This window comes from Vipera ursinii (genome assembly GCF_947247035.1).
Source record: "Vipera ursinii genome assembly, chromosome: 1".
NCBI lineage: Eukaryota > Metazoa > Chordata > Lepidosauria > Squamata > Viperidae > Vipera > Vipera ursinii.
The window spans coordinates 42272593-42294487 of NC_139512.1; the positions used below are offsets into that span (position 1 = coordinate 42272593).

The window sequence follows — 21895 nt, forward strand, 5'->3', positions numbered from 1 at the left end:
AACCTGCTTAAGCTATATATCTATAAAAGATTAATTTGGGATTTCATGAAACAGCCCTTCTTTGTTTTTAAAGATGTCTATTTGCAACCAAAACTTAATATTAAAATGTCACCATCAAGGCAAGCCTGCACACCAGACATTCACCCTAGTGCCACCATAGGAAGTCAAAAGAGAGTGGTAAGAAACAGGTAAAACATAAGGTTGAAATGCTGGATAAACAATAAACCCTGTGCTGACAAAACAACAAGACAAGACAGATTGTGTTTGATGTAGTGATTAAGATGCTGGCCTAAAAATAGGAGATGGTGAGTTCTAGTCCCACCTTAAGTATGAAATTTGGCTGGGTGACTTTGGACCTGTCATTCTCTTTCAGCCCAACCCATCTCACAGAATTGTTGTTGTGGGAAAAACAGGAGAAGGAAGGAATATTAGGTATGTTTATCACCTTGAGGTATTTACAAAGGCAGGATAATAAATAAACATTAATCAAAAAAAAAGAGCCTCACTCTATACTGAAAAATTAAAATATGGTAATACAGGAGGAAATACTGTGAGAAGCTTTGCCTTTATCTGCCACTGGAAAGACAGACTGCCCCAAGTGCAAAACTTGAGTTCTTAGTGTTACACCTGGATGACTCTCCCCCTTCCCCTCATTCCATTGAGTTGCACAAGTTCAAAATTACACAACAGCTGCAAAGTACAAACTGCCTAACATTTCCTGTTTTTAAGTTTTATGCAAAAATGCTTTAAAACCCCCAAAGAGATTGAATGTACACTGAATAATAATGACAACTCATAATTTCATATGGTAATTAGGATACCATTCCTTAATCAATATTTAAACTCTGGATTGCATAACCATAAAATGGTTTAGTTTGCCATGTAAATGTAATAACTGAATATGCTAATTTATATGAATTAGAGAATAGAGAGTCAAGATAATTTGAACTGGAATTTCTATATAATGCTGGTAATTTAAATAAACTATTTTTGGAGGAACATTTCTCATGGAGAAGGGCGGCATATAAATTTAATAAACCTAAGCTAACGTATATTAATTCATGAATAAATTAGTCTTCTGTTCAATCAGTTTATATGTCATTTCAGGAAAAAACCCTGCCTATGATGTTCCTGTTTCATGTTAGTCTGAAGTTTGGAGAATAAATAATTAACAGGATGTTAAGAAAATAACATAAAAAATAAGCTACTGAACAGAGCCAGCTTGATTGCCCTTCTGCCAGAAAGCTAGGATGTGAATAAAATATAATTTAAAAAAATACAGTCTTAAATTTATACATAAAAATGACTTTTGAGCATAGTTCAACTAGGAATTTCCCTGCAGTGATTAGATCAGTTAAAATATTGCCTTGTCTAAAAATTGATTAAATTTACTAATTGGCTAAAATGCAATAGAATGCTCATTTGCCCTTTCTCATGGCTGCAAGGGAAGGGGAGATTATTCAAAACTGTGGCATTTCACATACGTATCTGCCGACTCATACCTGAATGTCTACAACAGACATGTCAAACACAAGGCCCGGGGGGCCAGATCCGGCCCGTGAAGTGGTTTGCGGCCCGCGAAGCCATCCTGGAAACAGTGAGGGAACGGCCCCCACTGCCTTGGCCCTGGCCCAGAGACCCTCCTCCTGCCAGAGACCCTCAGATCTGTCCCACTACTGCCCAGGCCCCCATAGGCACCCTTGATGCGAACGATGTAGAGCTGGCCACGCCCACCCAGTAGGCCACGCCCACCCAGCCCCCTGAGGGCAACCACAATGCTGATGCGGCCCTCAATGAAATTGAATTTGACACCCCTGGTCTACAACATAGATTTCTAGGCCATCTCTTTTTTGTACTAAAACTGATAAAACTAAGAAACACTTATAAGTGGAAATATTATAAATTATTTCTTAATGCACATCGAGGGTTCACCAAAAGGATTTCACTGATCTACCTTTATATTTACCTTCTGCCATTCCGGAGGTATTTCTAATGTTGAGTTTATTTGATCGAATCAGATTTCTGACAGCATAAGGAAGAAGAGCTTTCAAACCTGCCAGGCAAACCATTTCTTCATCCTGAAACAAGATAAAAGTATATTTAGTTTTATAGATAGATATTATATATAATTATATACAGAAATTTAAACAACCATTATTTTAAACTTATAATTTTAGTCGATGAACTTTGTCTTTGAAATGGTGAATGGCTCAATCTTTCACTCCATGGATATTCAGATTATTTTCTAAAAGAAATATGGCTTCACTATCTAATGAAAGATTTTGGAGATCAAATATGAAGCATGGCACAACCCTATTAAAATATAGCTGCATGGCATAAAAGTTATTGCCTTTAATTTTAGAGTTAAACTATATTCTATATCATTATGTTCTATATAACTCTCTCACACAATTGCCCCTTAACAGTTCAAGATTAATTTTAATAATTTTTTCAGCTTTCTATAATTACTGGCTTCAGGATCTACTATTGATAAAACAATAAAATAAAAGCTCCAATAATCTTATATCTACGTTTACCTTTAATGTCATTGAAGTCATTAGTTCTAAGGAAAATAATTCCGGAAGAAGTAACACTGATTTAAAGCATGGAACATTCACTCACGTTCTTTTAAAATTAAGGAGTTAATATTTAATGCATAATTGGTTATATATTTTGAATGTTTAAAAGAATAACAATTTCTGGTATTTGTCCAAAGCAAGACTACAACTGAGTATTGATTATTTTGTATACCGGTATTTGTTACAAGTATATAGAATTTGCACATTTTTGCCAGATATTTTATATATTTAGGTAAAAAATAAATCACATCATTAGTAGTTCTAGCCAGAATGGGAACTGTAGTTCAACAAGAAAAGCATAAATCCCTCTATTTTAAAGAAGCAGCTGAAGTCCTTTTCATCAATTGAGAGAGGAAAAAGGGAGGTGAGCAAATGAACTACGGTAACTTTACCTTACAAAGCTCTCTTTACTGATACCCACTCTACTGATGCCCAATTCCATGGTGAATTAAATTTACTTCTTCTCTGATACCATTTGAACTAATTAGGTAACGGAAATGTTGCCTAACCGGACACAGAACAATGCAATCATTTCAGAACCACAAAAAATACATTGCGAAGGGAAGTTAAGAGACAGTTATTTTCATAACTTGACTATAAGTGGAGTTTTAAAACTACGCATGAACATTTGCTGGTTTTTTGCATATTCCACATAAAAACACATATATCAAAATTTTGATTTCAATACTAACTGTCCACCCGGAAGCTCCAACTGGCACAGAATGCAGCCGTGAGAGTTGTGTTGGGAGTTTCCCGATACTCCCATGTCACACCTCTGCTCCGTGAGCTGCATTGGTTGCCAGTTGTCTTCCGGGTGAGATTCAAGGTACTAGTTATGGTGTTTAAAGCCCTACATGGCAGGGGTCCGGAGTACCTTAGGGAACACCTGCTGCCGGCGTCAACTTCCCTCCGCCCTGTGCGTTCCCACAGAGAGGGCCTCCTCAGGGTGCCACCGGTCAGAGAATGTAGATTGGTGGCCCCTAGGGGGAGATCTTTCTCTGTGGGCGCCCCGGAGCTATGGAACCAGTTACCGGTTGAGCTCCGGACGGCGCACGATCTTCGCTCCTTTCGCCGCGATCTGAAAACATACCTGTTCGAACAAGCCGGCCTGGCCTGAGGGGGGGATTGGTGGGGTTTTTATTATCATTTTATTGGGGTTTTATTAATGTACTTATTGTTTTTTATGGGCATGTATTTAATTACTTTTTAATTTTTGTAGCTTTGTGTTTTATTCTTGCCCTGTACACCGCCCTGAGTCCTTCGGGAGAAGGGCGGTATAGAAATATTAATAAATTAAAATTAAATTAAATTAACTGATATTTACTCTATTTAAAATTGTTGCTCACGGTACTGAGGTTTTTTCCCCTTACACAATGAATTCATAATCCTTTTTAATATCTGTAGCTTCAATGTATGAACCTAATGAATTTTCTATCCTGATTAAAGTTACCAGAAGGGAGAAGTATATAATTTGTTGAATTTGTGAAACAAAGTATATGTTTTCACAGATAAAACACCTTCTTCTTAAGATGGGTATGGTTATTTATAGATATTGTTGCCACAGTACATTTAACTGGCTTGTAAACTATTTCATTTCAGTGATTTTGGACCTGTTGTTTTCAGTTTTTTAGAAGAAATGATACTACTATTAATGATTCTAGGATTACTCAATTTGACTTATATCTTGTAGAATGTTCTCTCCTATACAAAATGCTCATGAGAAGCATTGATTGAATCCCTTTTTTTTCCAGCCTTGCCTACAGTTGTTTACTGAAATCACCAGTCCAATACTATCAACTTGAATTTGGGGGCATTTCCAGTTGATCAGTCCTTCTGTAATCCAAGTCTTTTGATTTCATAATTTGACTCAGACAATTATATTTTCAGATAAGTAGAATGCCAAAGAAATGGGCATGTTAACATGTTAGTGAATTTGCAACGCTGTAGAACTGAGAGACAATCTTGCCTTTCCTAGCCAACAGATGAGCACAGAGATAAACTCGGCCTGATCAATCTGCTGAGGAGCAAAGAGTGCTTGTTCTTTTTCTTTTTGAAGTTGTTTTGCACTGAAAAAATTCTACACTCTGTTCAGAGAGTAAACATAGGATTCTCTGTATTAGTGGCAAAGTGTCTTGTTCTTTTCCATCTGTACACGTTGATCCCTTGAGTCAATCTGAGGCATCACTTGGCGAGGTGAAAATGCAGACATTTCTGCACTGACGTTTATTGTTAAAAGACCTTCCCTTTTAATAAATACATTAAAACAGCAACAAGAAGCCAGGATCTTACACAAAAAGCAACTCTTGTAGAAGTGGAATTACATGACGGATTTACTCCCTCCCCAATCCATGATCTGACTTGCATCCCCTCCTGGATATGGTCTTGAAAATAGAATGTATTCTATTTAAAATGATTGTGTCTATGTCTACACCTCTATTCCCTTTTCCCTTCCCCATCTTTTCCCCTATTTACTTTTGTATTTTCATTGTATCATATACTATAAAACTAATAAAACTTTTAACAGAAAAAAAAGATTAGTGTTAAAGAACAGACTGCTTCTCTTGTTCCTTCTATTTGTTTTCCCCCCAGTCTGGTTCAAATTTCAAACCTCTGTTGTGGTAGGCACTAACTTATGCAGATATAATCTACTTGATAAAAACCAGAAATTGTAGAGTTACTTGGATGAATAACAAAAACATAGCTATACATATTTCATAAATTTCTTTATCTAACTTATGTCTATCTGCAAAAATCATAGAGTGGTAGTAGATTGGAATGTTAACATGCTAGCAATTGGCATGGTTGCAAAATAGTACTATAAATGAATTATAGGCTGCAGCAAGAGAAGTAAAATTTCCAAATCACAAGAAATAATAATTTATTCTGCTTTGACCTATTTTAAGTTTTGTGTTCTGTTCTGGACATTACACTTTAAAAGAGATTCAGAGAAACTAGACCAGTTCAGACAAGAGCAATTAGACTGTTAACAGGATATTAACTAAGAAACTAAGTCCAATGATGCAAGATTTGAAGGAGCTGTATACTTTTAGATTTTAACCTTAGGAGGGATATGACAGCATTCTTCCAATACCTTAAAGAATGTCACAGACATTCAGACTTTTCAGACTATAGTTCACAAAATAATCACTTTAAGTTACAGATTCCATTGACTGTTCTGACTTGAAATGACTATTTGCAGTAGCCATTTTTTCCATGTTCATGTGTTTTTAAAAAGAGGGTGGGGTTGCTTTAATGAACAGCAGATCTGCTGTCTACATGTAAGCTCCAAAATACTTCTTTAAATTAATTTTAAAGCACGTTCAACCTATCTGTCTATGTACCTAGGCCGCTTTTACTCTGAAATATGTTAATATATAGGTTTAATCCAGTGGTCATGTTGTAGTACTTCCATCTCTATCTCTGTCTTTGGGAGGTCTTATGGGATGCTCCAAAATGGATTTGTACTATGTGCTATGAAGAGAAATAACTGAAGTTTTGATTTTGGTTTTGGAAGGGTTTTTTTTGCACATCAGTTTAAGTATACTTTGTATTTTTACTAATTTACCTAATAAACCAAAATTATTTTCCTAAAAGGTTTAAAACCTTTATGTCCTGCTGAGACAATAACAACAACAACACAAACTCATTTGTGGAATACTAAATGTTCTCTGCTCATTAATTAACTTGATTTTTCTATCCTAATGCTCTATCACTAGAAGCAAGGAAACTAAAATATAAACATAGGTGTATTTTAGGAGCTGAGATGGTACTAATGTTTGTATCAATGGCTAATATTTGTGGGGCATCATATTATGCATAAAAACAATGAAGCTGTTAGTGCTTCTCAGGATGTTGTGGCTTTATGCCATCAATGTCCTTTTGGCTATGCACAGAGGCAGTCTTGGGTGGCAACAGTGGAGCTGGGACTGAAATACGAGTTCAGGAGTTTTCAGAAGTTTTACACAGCTACCACAGCCTCCAGGCCTCTACTTCTGTCTCAGCACCACATTGTGGCCATCTGCCCCAACTCCACAGCACAAGCCCCAGTTGCCACTGCCCCATGCTCCACAGCCCTACCTTGTCCAGTTGACCTTTGCCAACATTCTTCCACTGCTGCTGAGGTAATGCCAGCCTGACCTTATGCAAAGCAACTTCTGGCTATGCCAGGCCTTCTTCCCAGGTCTGCTCACACTGTTCTCCAAATTGTATACCACATTCTCATGATGCTTCTGAAACCCTTTAGAAAGCGTCTGAGATCAGGTTAAGCATTGTGAGAACAGGTTAAGCTATATGGAGAAGATCAGCTGTCCTGTTTTCACAATGTTTCAGAAGACCTCAGAAGCTTTCCGAAAGCTTTCTGAAGCACTGTGAGAACAGGGTGGCCTATTTGGAGAATAGTGTGTTTGATTTGGAGAATGGGGCAATTGTTCTCAGGAATAAGGCTTGGCCTGGCCAACAGCTGCATTGTAAAAGCAGCCTGGACGTGCCTTGTCAGCAGTGAGAGGAAGATAGTAAAGTTGCTGGGCTTGGCAGCAACTACACATTGCAAGATGGTAGTTCGCTGGGGGATTGAGCTTGGTGGCTGGCTGTGGTGAAGTGCCTGCGGAGTCACTCTTCAGTAAATGTTGCTAGCTACAAGTAGAGGCCTGGGGGCAGTGGCAGTCAGCTTAGACTGCTGAAGGCTCTGGGCTGCAGTTACCACAAGGAATGCCCCTGTGTAGGGTGGCCCAAAGTGCAGGGATGGGTAAAGACAGGTGGCTTGGAGGAGTTGAAGAACAACAGTTTCTTACCTTACTGAGGCACTAGGCTGGGAGGGAGCCAACTGGGAATGGTTGGATCATAGTGCTCGTCACCTAACCTGTGCATTTCAGGTTTATGATAGTAACTAGGATTACCCAGGATTGTTAAGAACAACCTGCATAATAATAATAGTAAAGTAACTGTACAAAATAGCCTCTAGAGTCAGATAGTCCTCGACTTGCATACCATTAATTTAGTGACCAAAGTTATAATGGCAATGAAAAAAGTGACTTATGACTAGTTCTTGTAATTATGACTGTTGTAGCATCCCTATGGTCACATGATCAAAATTTGGGTACTTGACAACTAGATGTATTTATGCAGCATCCTGGCGGTCACGATTACCAATTTGTGACTTTGCCAGCTGGTTTTTGGCAAGGAAAGTCAATAGGGGAAGCCAGATTCACTTAATGGTCATATGATTCATTTAACAACGGCCATGATTTACTTAACAACCATGGCAAAAAGGTCAGAATATCAGGAGGAACTCACTTAACATTCACTTTGCTTAGCAACCAAAATGCTGGTCCAAATTGTGGTTGGAAGTTGAGGACTACTTGTAATAAAACCAACATCTATGCACTGTGAGTTATCAGAGATCAAGCTTGCCAGTCAACAGGATATCAAAAGCAAGAAAAAACACTTAACGTCTTCTGAAAAATCCATTATCAGATTTCATCTATAGCTTCAGTATGAGATAAGGTGCAGTGCAAAGTAGTTTTGAATTTATTATTCAAATACATTCTATATATCTCTTATACACAGCAGAAGTACTCTTATATTGAATTCAATTGCACTTGCTCAGTTTGCTTATGAACTGTTTCATGTTTATCCTCACTTTGGCTTTTCAGAGATCAATTCCCAACTTCATATTCTGTATGAGTATTAATTAATTTCTTCTTTTATGAGAATATTATTTCTAGAGTAGTTAGCAATTAACATAAAAAACTAGAATATTTCCCATTACATAAGTGATGTGTGTGTGTGTGTGTGTGAGTGCGTGTCAACTAATATCGCAAATAGATCATGATTATGTCTTGCTTTTATTAGTTCATTGCTCAAACTGAGCAACTTTGGGAAATAAATCACAAGTCTAATTATCCATTATCAGAAATGTGCTCTCAGTCTCAGTTAAACTCGGAAATCGGAGGCTTGTCTGACCCCCAAAGAAAAAATTTGCTCTCTCCACCAAGTTGCTTAAGCTAAAGCAGGGTTTCCATCCCCCTCCACCATTTGCTTAGGATGGAATGACAGCTCCTAGACCTATTCTGTAGTGAGACACTTGAACTCAAGAAATAAATTCTAAATCAACGAAAGATACGTCAGCAATGTCGTTTCTATCTGGCTCGTTTCCTTGCCTTTCAAAATTCATTCAGCATTTGATTAGTGGTTCATGAGTATCCTGCATTGACCTTAATGGAGCCCGTGTACCAATCTCAGATCCAGCTATTTTCTATACAGTAAACGTTCCTTTTAATGTGGTCCATTTTTATTTTTGACAGCCCGTGAATAAAGGGTGGTTTTTGGAGACCGTAAGGATCACAGTACGTGCAATAGTTCCAAGGGACCTTGCAATCGTCAGAATGTCAAGGACTTTAACTCACCGCGCTAATCTTCGTGCCCACGCAACCGATTACCTGCCTTTTTTTTACACTCGGGAGGTAAAATACTTACTCGCTGGTAGGAAAGATCGAAATTGGATGCAGATTTGGGGTGTGTGTGTGTGTGAGAGAGAGAGAGGGGGGGCGTAGTTAGCGCCTGTGATTGGTGTAGACGCTAAACCAATGAGGACCCGTGTCTCTTAGCAGATGATTGGGATGAAGGGGGGGGTGTATTTGTTACGGTTTTTGACCAATCCCCGGCTTGGAGTGTAATCTCTCAGGCCAATGAACGCTGAGTTCGACTCCCTCTCTTTCATTGCTTTAGTATACAGGGGTAGGCAACCTCGGCTCTTTTCTGATTCATGGACTTCAACTCCCAGAATTCCTGAGCCAGCCAAGCTGGCTCAGGAATTCTGGGAGTTGAAGTCCCTGAGTCAGAAAAGAGCCGAGGTTGCCTACCCCTGCTTTAGTAGATGGGGGGGGGTGCAGATTGAATTTCTTGGCTGTTCCAGGTTCTTTTACACCCCCCCGCGTCCCGCCGCCTTTTCTTTTGGAGCGCTAGTCCCTCCCTCCTCGGGAAATGTGGGGACCGAGCGGGAGGGCCTTTTTTAGCGCGCTAAGCGGCAGTTAAATTCGCGCTTTGTCAGATGTAGGCGCCCCTTATTGGTTTGTTCGTTTGTTTGAACAGACGGGAACCCTCCACCACCACCACCAAGTCATGGAGTACGTTTCTAAGGAATAAAAGCCCCCCACCCTTCGCGTGGGGCGGCCCTGACCCCAGGGTCCCTTTGCTCATTCGCCCCCGCCGCCCCCCCGGGTTGGCCCTCCAGGGAGGGGGGGGGGCCTTTGAGGAGATGGAGAGAGCCGCCGGCTGCGCTGAGGAAGAAGGGGAGCCGTCGCTGCTCACCGTCAGGCACGAGCTGAAGAACGGTGAGTCTGCCCGTCTAAGCTCAAGAGGTGGGGAGGCTGCGGGGAGGGAGGGTGGGCAGATGCGAAGGGGCGGGAAGCGCCGGAGGAGTCCCTCGAGAAAAGGGGGACACCCCGAAAGGGAAGGAGGGTCAGCGTCGAAAAGCGGGGACGGGACGGGACGCGGCGGCGAGGGAGAAACAAAAGGCTAGATACCGGGGTCTTCAAACTTGGCCCTTTTATGACTTGTGGACTTCAACGCCCAGAATTCCTCAGCCAGCAAAGCTGGCTGAGGAATTCTGGGAGTTGAAGTCCACAAGTCATAAAAGGGCCAAGTTTGAAGACCCCCCCCCCCTGGGCTAGAAGAAAGCAGCGCCTCGGGAGTAAAGGGAGCGGGGATGTTGTGGGGCAGCCGGCCAGGAGGGCGGTGTTCGGGCTGGCAGCCTAGGGAAGGGGCGGCGACTTGGGGCCCAGAGGACTCGGAGGAGAACGAACGGAGCAAGAAGGTTTGGGAAAGACTCGAGTCAGTGGAGAAAAATGCGTGCCTTTATAACTCTTTCGATGTTGTGCTTAACCTGAACGCTTTAATACCCGGATGGCATCTTATGAAACCAGCCCACCAAACGGATGTAACTAAAGCAGGGGTCTTCAAACTTGGCCCTTTTATGACTTGTGGACTTCAACTCCCAGAATTCCTCAGCCAGCTTTGCTGGCTGAGGAATTCTGGGAGTTGAAGTCCACAAGTCATAAAAGGGCCAAGTTTGAAGACCCCTGAACTAAAGGGACTGATGAAATAAGAGAGGGGGGGGACTTAAAACGGGCTCTCCGTTATATTATTATAAGGATTCTGAACAAAAGTTATTTAGAGAACTGCTGAGAACATCCGTTTTTCCAGCCAAGGAAACCACTAGATTCTTCACTTGCACATGTCTGGAAGGGGCTGATGCACGACTAAAAAAATATAAAACTTATGCAAGAAGCAATAACGGTTCTGCATTTTGGGCAGAGTTCATGTCTTAATAAATTCCTGGCTAATGTCAGTTGTATAATTTCTGGAGACTGGTAATAGTAAGATTTATTTATTTATTTATTTATTTATTTATTTATTTATTTATTTATTTATTTATTTATTAGATTTATAGACCGCCCTTCTCCCGAGGGACTCAGGGCGGGGCGGTGTACGGGGCAATTAAAATCATAACATATAAAAGTTAAAAATAGATTAAATTAAATTCAGCCCCAAACAAAATAATATAAAACTTATGCAAGAACCAATAACGGTTCTGCATTTTGGCCAGAGTTCATGTTTTAATAAATTCCTGGCTAATGTCAGTTGTATAATTTCTGGAGACTTGATATAGTAAGATTTATTTATTTATTAGATTTATAGACCGCCCTTCTCCCGAGGGACTCAGGGCGGTGTACGGGGCAATTAAAATAATAGCATGCCAAAGTTAAAAATAGATTAAATTAAATTCAGCCCCAAACAAAATAAATTAAATTATGAAATTTAAAACCCCAATCCCTCAGTCCAGGCCGGCAAGCTCGAATAACCAAGTTTTCAGGTCACGGCGAAAAGGGCGAAGGTCGGGAGCCATCCGGAGCTCCACAAGCAGCTGATTCCAGAGGGCAGGCGCGCCCACAGAGAATACTCTCCCCTTGGCCGCCAGCCGGCACTCCCTGACCGACGGCATCCTGAGGAGACCCTCTCTGTGGGAGCGCACTGGCCGATGTGAAGTTGACGCCCGCAAGATACAAAAGTGTTACATGTACTGTTTTACCCAGCTAATTCTGGCAAAAGTCCATATTTTAGACAGTTGCTCACAATGCTATATTTCCAAACAACAAAAGTTTAGCAGTTACATAGAGCTAGCAGATATTGTTGACCATATGGCTTTGGTGGATGAGACAAAAATGATTTAGATGATGAAACTGTGAGGAGAAAGTAAACTCAATGCATTGGAAAGTTGACAACATACTAATTCCCCCTACATGGTTAGGATGACATTTATAGGAGGCAATGCAACTACATTGTTTTAACTTTACTTTTTGTAATTATTTTAATCAAGCTAATTACCAAAAGACCTGTGTATTTCTAGATTTTTCTGGTTCTTGTATTGCTCAAAACAATTGCTGTATTTATTATTTATCACCTTGGTCATTTTGCATATTATTTTTACATTATAATTCTGGTAAAAAAATGATTTATAGTATGCTATGCAATTAATTATTTCCTTTCTTTAAATTCCCACCTGTATTAAGTGACTTTTTGTATATGCTTTTAATTCTTGTTCTTTAAAAATAAAAGAAAAACTCCTCTTATAACAATCCCACAGAGTCCACCTGAATACATTTACAAGCTCACAAGCCTGACTAGAGGGTACTGGCACTCCTATGCTTTTACTTTTCAGCAGTGAATAAATAAGGCATGTTTCCCATGATTTGGAAGGTAGTAAAAAGCCAATATTCATAGTCATTAATAGCCTGATCATCTATGAACATATACAATCCCCTTTTAAAATTGTACAAATATGCTACTACTACACAATTGGCATGGAATCCTAAAGCATGTGTGCTATGTAAACATTTATTCTGCTAGTTCTGAATCTGTCTGCATTTAGTTTCAGTGGAATATATTCTTCTGTCCATTCCCATTGTTTATGCCATGCATAAATTTGTATATCTCTATCATGTCTCCCCTTACTATTTTTTATTCTTTGATAAAGTTCAAAGATGCTGTAGTCTTTCCTTGTAGGGCAGCTGTTCCATTTTCCTAATTATTCTGAATGCCATTTTTGTTTCTTTTCTAATGTCTATAAGAATTTTATAAAGTGCAATAATAAAGAATTCAGGAATGAGTCAGCTGAAGTAGTAAAATAATTAGATTCAAATACAAATCCTAGTGTATACAATTTTATATCTTAGGGACAGGAGGGAAGGGGCCATTCTGATGTCTGATGGCATGTTCTTCAAGATGAGTGGAATTGCAACTGAAAATGCATGTTTCAAGGTCCTTTCCTCATGGTGGTCTCTTGGACTATGACCTGGAGTAAGCCTACCCTTCTTGATCTTATTGGGCAAGCAGATGTTATTGAGAGAAAGTGGTTCCACAGACATCCAAGTCTGGAACCATCAGTATTTAAAAAGTGACAAGCACCACCTTGAATCGCGCATGGAAGCTAACTGGTATCTGATACTTCCTTAGAAGTAGAGGTAATATATATGACATATTAAGGAAAACTGATGTGCAATCTGTTACATCATTTTAAAATTAGTTTTCTATAAAAGCTGTTTTATTAGAAGATTTTTGGAACTGTTGAAATAAAAAAGTATGTTAATCAGTTAAATCGTCTTGTCTCCAAAGGATATTTGAAATCAAGTTGAAGATAGCTATAAACACATCTAGTAGGGCTGTCATATGATGTATCACTTTTGAAACAGAATAATTTCATCATTTCCAGATTCATGTTTCTCTTTAGAAGTTCTTCAAAGGTATTTCTATCTGCATGAGTTTTATTAATTATGGTTAACATATTATGTAAGTTCCAATTAAATGAATGTAAGATGCAGATGCCTTCATTTTATAAATGTTGCTCATTTTAGTAGCTAAAGTATGTTGTGGATTACAGAATGTATCTTCAGTATTTTTATATGCAATATTGAAATATTTTGTTCTCATTTTTCTGTTTCTTTGTGATGCTACAAGAAGATGAAATGTTAAATATAACTTATAGTATTTGTTTTTATGATCTGATATAGCAGGTTTTCCAAGTAGCTCATAATAGCTTATTGATGAACAACTTGTATAGTTATGGTAAATAGAACAAATGCGCTATTCAGTGCATAACAAGGCTCAATTGTATCTTTGTTTTTTGGGTTTTTTAAAAATCATATTGATCTGCATAAAATGACAAGCATAATATTGTACTATAATTGTACCATATACTTTGCACTGAAAATTAAATGTAAGTCAATTTAAAAAATATTTATTTCATTTTAACATACATGAGAATCTTTTTGAATAGATAATGCTCTTCAGATAGACCAATATTAGCTGCTTCAGTTTAGTAGAGGCTTAATGTATTGACTTCAAATGATGTATGTACATAAATCTACATAGAATTTTGCTACATGCAGAAAGGCGATTGATCCAATTACTAAAAATGTTGTGATATATAATCGTAATTGATTCAGAATTTATGAACTGAATCCTGGCAACGGTGACTTATCCTTCTGACTTGCAGTTATACTACTGGTCTAAATGAAGCTATATTTGAAATGATGTGGAAATTGCACATACAAATTGCAGTTGCCAAGATGTTAGTGGATGAGAGAAATTACCCTTATATAATAGTTGTCTTTTGGTGTCTTAACTGGATGCCAGTAGGTTTCTGAATACTAGCTTTGTCCTAATATTCCAGGGTATTTGAGAGAACATCTCCTTTTAATTTATTCTTTCCATCAGATGCATATTTTTATGGTGAAGATGCTTAGAAACCTATACTTGAAAAGAGATCAAAGGAATCTGGGCCTGTAAGCAATTCTTCAGTATCATAGCAGTGATGGGACATAGCATACTGTATTGTTCACATAGGCTGTCCGGACACTTTTTTTTTTTACACACTTCTCTACTTTTCTGCTATGTTGGGGATGGCTGACCAGGTAAAAAAGATCCTACCCCTAGGTTAACCATCATCTCGGTTTTTTAACTTTTAATCCAATTTTTCTAATTTGTTTTTAGTACTTTTTACTTTTCATTATATTGTTAAACTGCCCAGAGTCATTGTATCAATGAGATGGACAGCATAGAAATGAAATGAAATAAATAATTACATAAATAAATAAAAATAAATTTTTAATGTTATTTATTTCATAAAATTACAATTTTGGGGAAAGTTTACCAACAAGAGGACACATGCAGCAGCTATTTTTATTGTTATACCTTAACTAGTATGTTATAATATTCATACAACACTTTGAAATGATTAGTTGAGATGGAATAATTCATTTTCTCATTATAAAAAACTATAACCAACAATTAAATCAGTGAAGTCTTGGACTGAGGAGGCAAAGCTAAAGCTAGAGGCTTGCTTTGACTGCACTGACTGGAAAGTTTTCGAACATACTTCTGCAGACTTGGATGAACTCACAGATTCTGTAACATCATGTGTTAATTTTTGTGAAGACATATGTGTGCCAACCAGGAACTTGCGAATGTACAGTAACAATAAGCCTTGGTTCACAGCTAAACTCAAGCAACTACGTCGTGCCAAAGAGGAAGCCTACAGGAAAAAAGATAGAATGTTATACAACCAGGCCAGAAATGTATTAACAAGAGAGATCAGAGCAGCAAAAGGAAGCTACTCTGAAAAGCTAAGAAATCAGTTCTCAACAAATGAACCAGCAGTTATGTGGGAAACTCTCAAAAATATTACTGATTACAGCAAGCTTCCTTTCCATGCTGAAGGAAATCGACAACTGGCAGATGACCTGAATGTGTTTTACTGAGAGGAAACCACTGTCACTATCTCCACTACTCCATCTCAGATACACCAACAACAGCCATACCTCCTACAACTGACCCCATCCCCTTGGGTCCCTCACCTCTGGTGATCACAGAAAATGATGTGCATGGTTTATTTCACAGACAAAAGCCTGGAAAAGCACCAGACCCAGACAAAACTCCTTGCTTGAAAGCTTGTGCTGACCAATTGGCCCCCATCTTCACCTGCATCTTTAATAAATCATGAGATGTGCTATGTTCCTTCTTGCTTCAAATGTTCTACTATCATCCCAGTGCTGAAGAAACCCTCCATCATAAATCTGAATGACTACAGACCGGTTGCTCTGACATCTGCAGTTATGAAAACCTTTGAAAGGTTAGCGCTGGCCCACCTGAAAACTTACCACGGATCCGCTTTTAGACCCCTTGCAGTTTGCCTACCGAGCAAATAGATCAGCAGATGATGCTGTTAATACGGCTCTGCACTATATCCTGCCACATCTTGAATCTCCAAAGACCTATGCAAGGGTCCTTTTTGTAGATTTCAGCTCGGCATTCAATACCATCATTCCAGATATTCTTTTCACTAAACCATGCCTGACCACACCTGTAAGTGGATCAAGCTTTCTAACAGACAGGAAGCAGCAAGTGAAGCTAGGCAAAATCACATCAGATACCTGTACAATTAGCACAGGATCTTCCCTCCTCCCCTCCACTTCTCTCTCTATATCAATGACTGCGTCTCAAAAGATCCCTCTGTTAAAGTATTGAAGTTTGCAGATGATATAACAGTGTTTGGCCTTATTAGAGAAAACGACAAATAGGCATACAGAAGGAAGGTTGAACAACTAGCCTTGTGGTGCAGCCAGAACAATCTTGAACTGAACACACTCAAAACTGTAGAAATGATAGTAGATTTTAGGAGAAACCCTACTATACTACCACCTCTTACAATACTAGACAACACAGTATCAACAGTAGAGACCTTCAAGTTTCTAAGTTCTATAATATTTCAAGATTTCAAATGGATGCCTAACATCAAACAAGCACAACAAAGAATGTTCTTCCTGCACCAACTCAGAAAGCTCAGACTGCCTAATGAGCAGCTGATACAGTTCTACAAAGGAATTATTGAGCCTGTCATTTACACCTCTATAACTGTTTAGAACTGCAACCAAACAAGACAGACATAGACTTCAAAGAACGCATCCTACCCACGGGCCGGCACTTTGACACCCCTGCTATAGGGCATTGCACACCAGAAAAACTAGACATAAGGACAGTTTTTACCCCTTTGCTGTCACTCTGCTTAATAATTAATTCTTACAACACTGTCAAACTGCTTAGTATTACTGTGATACTCCTCATCTTTCCTATTACCTATCCTTATCTTTTTATGACTATAAGTTTGTTGCTTGTATCTTACAATTTATATTGTTTTTTAGTATCCTGGTATGATTTATGTTGTTTGCTTAGCTAGTACTCAATGACTATCATTAAATGTTGCATCTTATGATTTATGATGAAGTGTTGTATTTTACGATTTATGATGAATGTATTTTCATGTTGTTTATGATCATGATTATCACTATTACTTGTATGTACACTGAGAGCTTATGCACAGGAGACAAATTCCTTGTGTATCCAACCCACACTTGGCCAATAAGGAATTCTATTCTATACACTTTAAATAAAATTATATTCACTTTGTTATATACATGGAAACCTGAATACAACAACACCTTAGTGACAACTGTGCTATAAGTATTATATGAATAATGGAGAAATCTTAATCATGGATACCATGTAATTTATATTACTATATGTTTGCTTGTTGGTGTATGTAATGTTGACATTGGATTTTTTTTGTTAGCAAACTTAACAGGCCACACAGAGAAGGTGGGCATTGAGAACTTTGAACTCCTGAAAATTCTTGGGACAGGAGGTATGCATTATTTTATATTGCTAATAAAGCATAAATGTACTTCTTAAAGCATTCACCAAATAAAATTCTATTTTAGAGATAAATATTTTGAGTGGCTGGGGTAGGTAGTTAGAGGTATCAATATTTTTAATTTAATTTAATTTATTAATATTTCTATACCGCCCTTCTCCCGAAGGACTCAGGGCAGTGTACAGGGCAAGAATAAAACACAGAATTACAAAAGTTAAAAAGTAATTAAATACATGCCCATTAAAAATACAGTTAATACATAATAAAAACCCCAATAAAATGACAATAAAAACCCCACCAATCCCCCCTCAGGCCAGGCCGGCTTGCTCGAACAAGTATGTTTTTAGATCGCGGCGAAAGCGAAGATCGGGCGCCGTCTGGAGCTCAACCGGTAACTGGTTCCACAGTTCCGGGGCGCCCACAGAGAAGGATCTCCCCCTGGGGGCCACCAGTCGACATTCTCTGACCGGTGGCACCCTGAGGAGGCCCTCTGTGTGGGAACGCACAGGGCGGAGGGAAGTTGACGCCGGCAGCAGGTGTTCCCTAAGGTACTCCGGACCCCTGCCATGTAGGGCTTTAAACACCATTAGATCAAAGTTTCTTCCCAACTAAAACAATCAGGCAGGGAAATAAGTAGAATTTCTTTATTATTTATTAGATTGCATTCTTCCTTTCAGTTAGGAGCTCACGACAGGGTAAATTTTGCTCCCTCTTTCTAGTTTTCCATCACCCAACGAGCTTCCATAAAAGAAGGTTGGTTATTTTTATTTTTATTTTTTTTATTTTAATCCCATTTATATCCCGCCCTTCTCTGAAGACTCAGGGCGGCTTACAATTTAAGCACAAACCAATGTGCTTAGCAGTAGGCTTCATTCTATGTATATGCCTGCTTATTAGGGCTTTCGCCCCCCGCCAAAGCGGCATTATTACAAAGTCAGCTTATTGCCCCCAACAATCTGGTCTCTACTCTCCACAGACCGGACAGTGCATGGGTTTGTGTGCTGCCTGTATCCCATGGATGGGGTTTTGCTTGTTTGGGTGGACCGGTTGCTGGCATGCTGCGGCCTGGTACCAATCCAAGGACCAGGGGTTGAGGACACCTGGGTTAGAGGTACTGGGTCTCCCCACCCCAATTCCAACACTTCTAAGACCATTTCAGGCAACCCAAACCCATTTTGGAAAGGCTGAAATAGCTTCAAAATCAAGACTGCAAAGACTGATTCAATTCAAAGAGTCACGAAAAACATTCTAGACAACTGGTAATAGAAAGTCAGCACTGGATCATTTCCATATACTTAGTTTTATATATTTTTTATTTTAATTCCATTTATATCCCGCCCTTCTCCGAAGACTCAGGGTGGCTTACAAGCTTAGCAGCAGCCTTCATTCTATGTATATGCCTGCTTATTAGGGCTTTCACCCCCCCCCCCAAGTGGCATTAATACAAAGTCAGCTTAATTGCCCCCAACAATCTGGGTCCTCATTTTACCTACCTCGGAAGGATGGAAGGCTGAGTCAACCTTGAGCCTGGTGGGATGCGAACCTGCACTAATTGCAGGCAGCTGGTGTTACTTAAGGAGGCATTAGCCCACTGCTCCACCAAGGCTCAGTACAGTTGTTCAATTCAGAATTGGTCTAATCAGGAGCAACAGTGACTGAACTATTCTCAAGAAGTGTTTTCCTACAGTCTTGTGCTTCTTTGCTTCTCAGCCTTCTGGTTTGATCTGTTGCCATTCCTCTTGCAGATTTAAATAATCCAAAAACCTGACTGGGATTTGTGGCTTTGGTACTTCAGTTAAAGTTCTAAATCTGTGCTTGCAATGCTCAAAGTAAATCGCAGTGAACACGGGGATTTCTTTCTAAATAGACATGTGGCAGCTGAATTAGTATAATTATTCAAATCTGAAACTACATGCAAACTAGTAAAGCATTATTGAATTATCCTATGCCTAGTGAAATTCTGTTCAACTACTTTATTTTATTGTCATCCCATGAGGTATAAAAAGCAAAAGTAGCTACAAGAGGAAAACATTCAAAGAGCATCTAGAAAATATATGTTTTCTTAAAAAATGCTTATGTGTCTGTTTTTCCAAGACATGTTGAATTAGCCACTGGTGGGTTCAGAAAGGGAGGAAGAGGAATTGGTGTGTCTAATGTTCAAATGTGTACCTTAGATAAAGGGTAGGAGCAGATTTCTCTAAAGCAGATTTACTTTTAAAGGTGGATATGATTGTACTAAGTAAAAAGAGTAATTATGAAATCCAAATCAAGTAGGTTGATTTGATCTATACAGTTGATACTGTTTTGAGATTTATTTTTATTACCTTTATAAGCCTATTAGTATGTTTATTTTCTTGTTTTTCAGTTGCTCCATTTTAACTCTGATAGCTTTTTTTCTCCTTAGACTCTTGCTAAAGATTAGGACTTTACATTTCTTTGGGGGCATAACTTTCTTAAAATAATATTTTATGTGTTAATCAAATCAAGAAGATAAATGACATTGAGTTTAAAGATTTATGTTAAGTTTGTTATTTTGAAAGTAGCTTGATTTGAGCACTCTGTGCTGTGGAGGTGGAATTATAATGGAGGGTTGGCTATTACTATTTTACACCTGTGTAATATTTTTGGTTTTAGCTTATGGAAAGGTATTTCTGGTGAGGAAAATCAGTGGTCATGATGCTGGCAAATTGTATGCAATGAAGGTATTAAAAAAGGCAACAATAATTCAAAAATCCAAAACAACTGAACATACAAAGACTGAACGACAAGTACTAGAACACATTCGACTGTCTCCATTTTTGGTCACTTTGCATTACGCTTTCCAGACAGATACAAAACTTCATCTCATCTTAGGTAAGTGTAAAAAGGAAAGAACCATTGAAGGAAGGAAAAAATAAGGTCTATTTTCATTTGCTGTTACAGTTAAGAAATTAGCTCCTTCCTCCCTCCCTTGTAATGGTATGTGATTCAGATATACACAACAGAACAGTTACCACAAAGAATTGTGCATCAAACTCTGATCTACATCGGTCTATGAGAATCAAAGAATACATTTATGCATATTTTTCCCTTTGAGAACCATCCATCCAGTCTGCCATTGATTGCGTTAAATAATTATTTGTGCAACTTGTTTTATCACTAAAAAGCCCAGCACTTGAATGAAACAAAATGTAGCTGATTATGTTAGAGTACATTTATTGAATGAATTGTCAATTGGCAGGAGTATTCATAACTTCTAAACTGTGTTGGGTAGCACTGCTATCCATCTTAAACAACTTTATTTTAGTAGATGAACTTGGGGAGAGATGTCTTATTATAGGTAGTATGACCATAATTTGGACTGCTAAGCAATGTGGTCATTAAGTGAGTCATACCTGATTTTAGGATCTTTTTGTCATGGTCGTTAAGTGAATCCACAGCCATTAAGCAAATCCGGCTTCCCCCATTGACTTTGCTTCTTGAAAGCCCCCTGAGAAGGTCACAAATGGCAGTCACGTGACCCCTGGTTTCTGCAACCGTCATAAATACAAGCGCCCAAATTTAGATCGTGTAACTGCAAGAATGCTGTGATAAGTCTTAAGTGTAAGGGTATTTTTCAGCATCATTGTAACCCTGAATGGACTGAATGGTTGTAAGTCAATTACTACCTGTATTCAAGAATGTTCCTTGAATCAAATAGATTTGTAAGCTTTTGTATCACTAGTACGATAGCATCAAATCCTGTACAGTAAGTAAATCACAGCAAAAATGTTGTATGCAATGCTCATTGCATTGAAGTCCAGTAAATTGAAGTTTTAGTATATCTTTCGTTTAATTTCTAATGTGAAATCAAACATCTGCAATTCTGCAACACTGTTATTGTTTTACTTGTCCATGGTTAACTGAATCATGCAGGGGTATAAAAGCAAGCTTTCTGGTCCTAAGGTAGACTTCCAGATCAGTCTCCTTAATGATGAGACAGGGTGTGGCAATTTAGAGTGGGGGAGAGGAGGAGGTCATATAGTATTTACTTTCTGCTCTACAATAAGAGAGTCACAAGAGTCTGTCCTTCTCAGGGGCCATAAAGTATTCCTTTTCTATTTTTGTTCAGTCGGGATATTCTCCCCATATCATTTACAACATAGCCATAAGTGCTTGCTTATATCATCTCCCCTCAGAGACCCTCACTTACCAACTTGGCTCCTTTAAAATCTTTCTAGACAGTCAATATCACATCCAGACTACAAAAGTCTGGGCAAATTTCCCTGATGTAGTCCTGTGCCTTCTATTAGACTTAATCTATCTGTCTTTGCTACTATCTATGGGAGTTTTGCAGTTCTGTAGTCCTCTACTTACGATCACAACTGAGCCCAAAATTTTTGTTGCTAAGTGAGACAATTGTTAAGTTAGTTTTGCACCGTTTTATAACCGTTTAAATGAATCGCTGCAGTTGTTGAGTTAGTAGAATGGGTGTAAGTGTATCTGGATTCCCCATGGACTTTGCTTGTCAGAAAGTCACAAAAGGAGATCATGTAACCCTGGGACACTGAAATTGTCGTAAATTTGAACAAGT

The 21895-nt window shown here is 38.6% G+C and overlaps 2 protein-coding genes across 2 annotated transcripts in view; one reads left to right on the plus strand and one right to left on the minus strand.

Moving 5' to 3' along the window:
* The window catches only part of DGLUCY (D-glutamate cyclase), a 32564-nt gene extending 23502 nt beyond the window's left edge, over nucleotides 1-9062 (minus strand). The window contains exons 1-2 of the mRNA XM_083350225.1: nucleotides 9054-9062; nucleotides 1967-2078 (exon numbers count right to left, since the gene is read on the minus strand). Of these exons, the coding sequence (XP_083206351.1) occupies nucleotides 1967-2069 (103 nt within the window). The 5' untranslated portion in view covers nucleotides 2070-2078; nucleotides 9054-9062. The remainder of the gene's footprint in view (nucleotides 1-1966; nucleotides 2079-9053) is intronic.
* Nucleotides 9063-9573: 511 nt separating this feature from the next.
* RPS6KA5 (ribosomal protein S6 kinase A5) overlaps nucleotides 9574-21895 on the plus strand; it is a 41594-nt gene continuing 29272 nt past the window's right edge. The window contains exons 1-3 of the mRNA XM_083350213.1: nucleotides 9574-9910; nucleotides 17263-17334; nucleotides 19978-20196. Of these exons, the coding sequence (XP_083206339.1) occupies nucleotides 9835-9910; nucleotides 17263-17334; nucleotides 19978-20196 (367 nt within the window). The 5' untranslated portion in view covers nucleotides 9574-9834. The remainder of the gene's footprint in view (nucleotides 9911-17262; nucleotides 17335-19977; nucleotides 20197-21895) is intronic.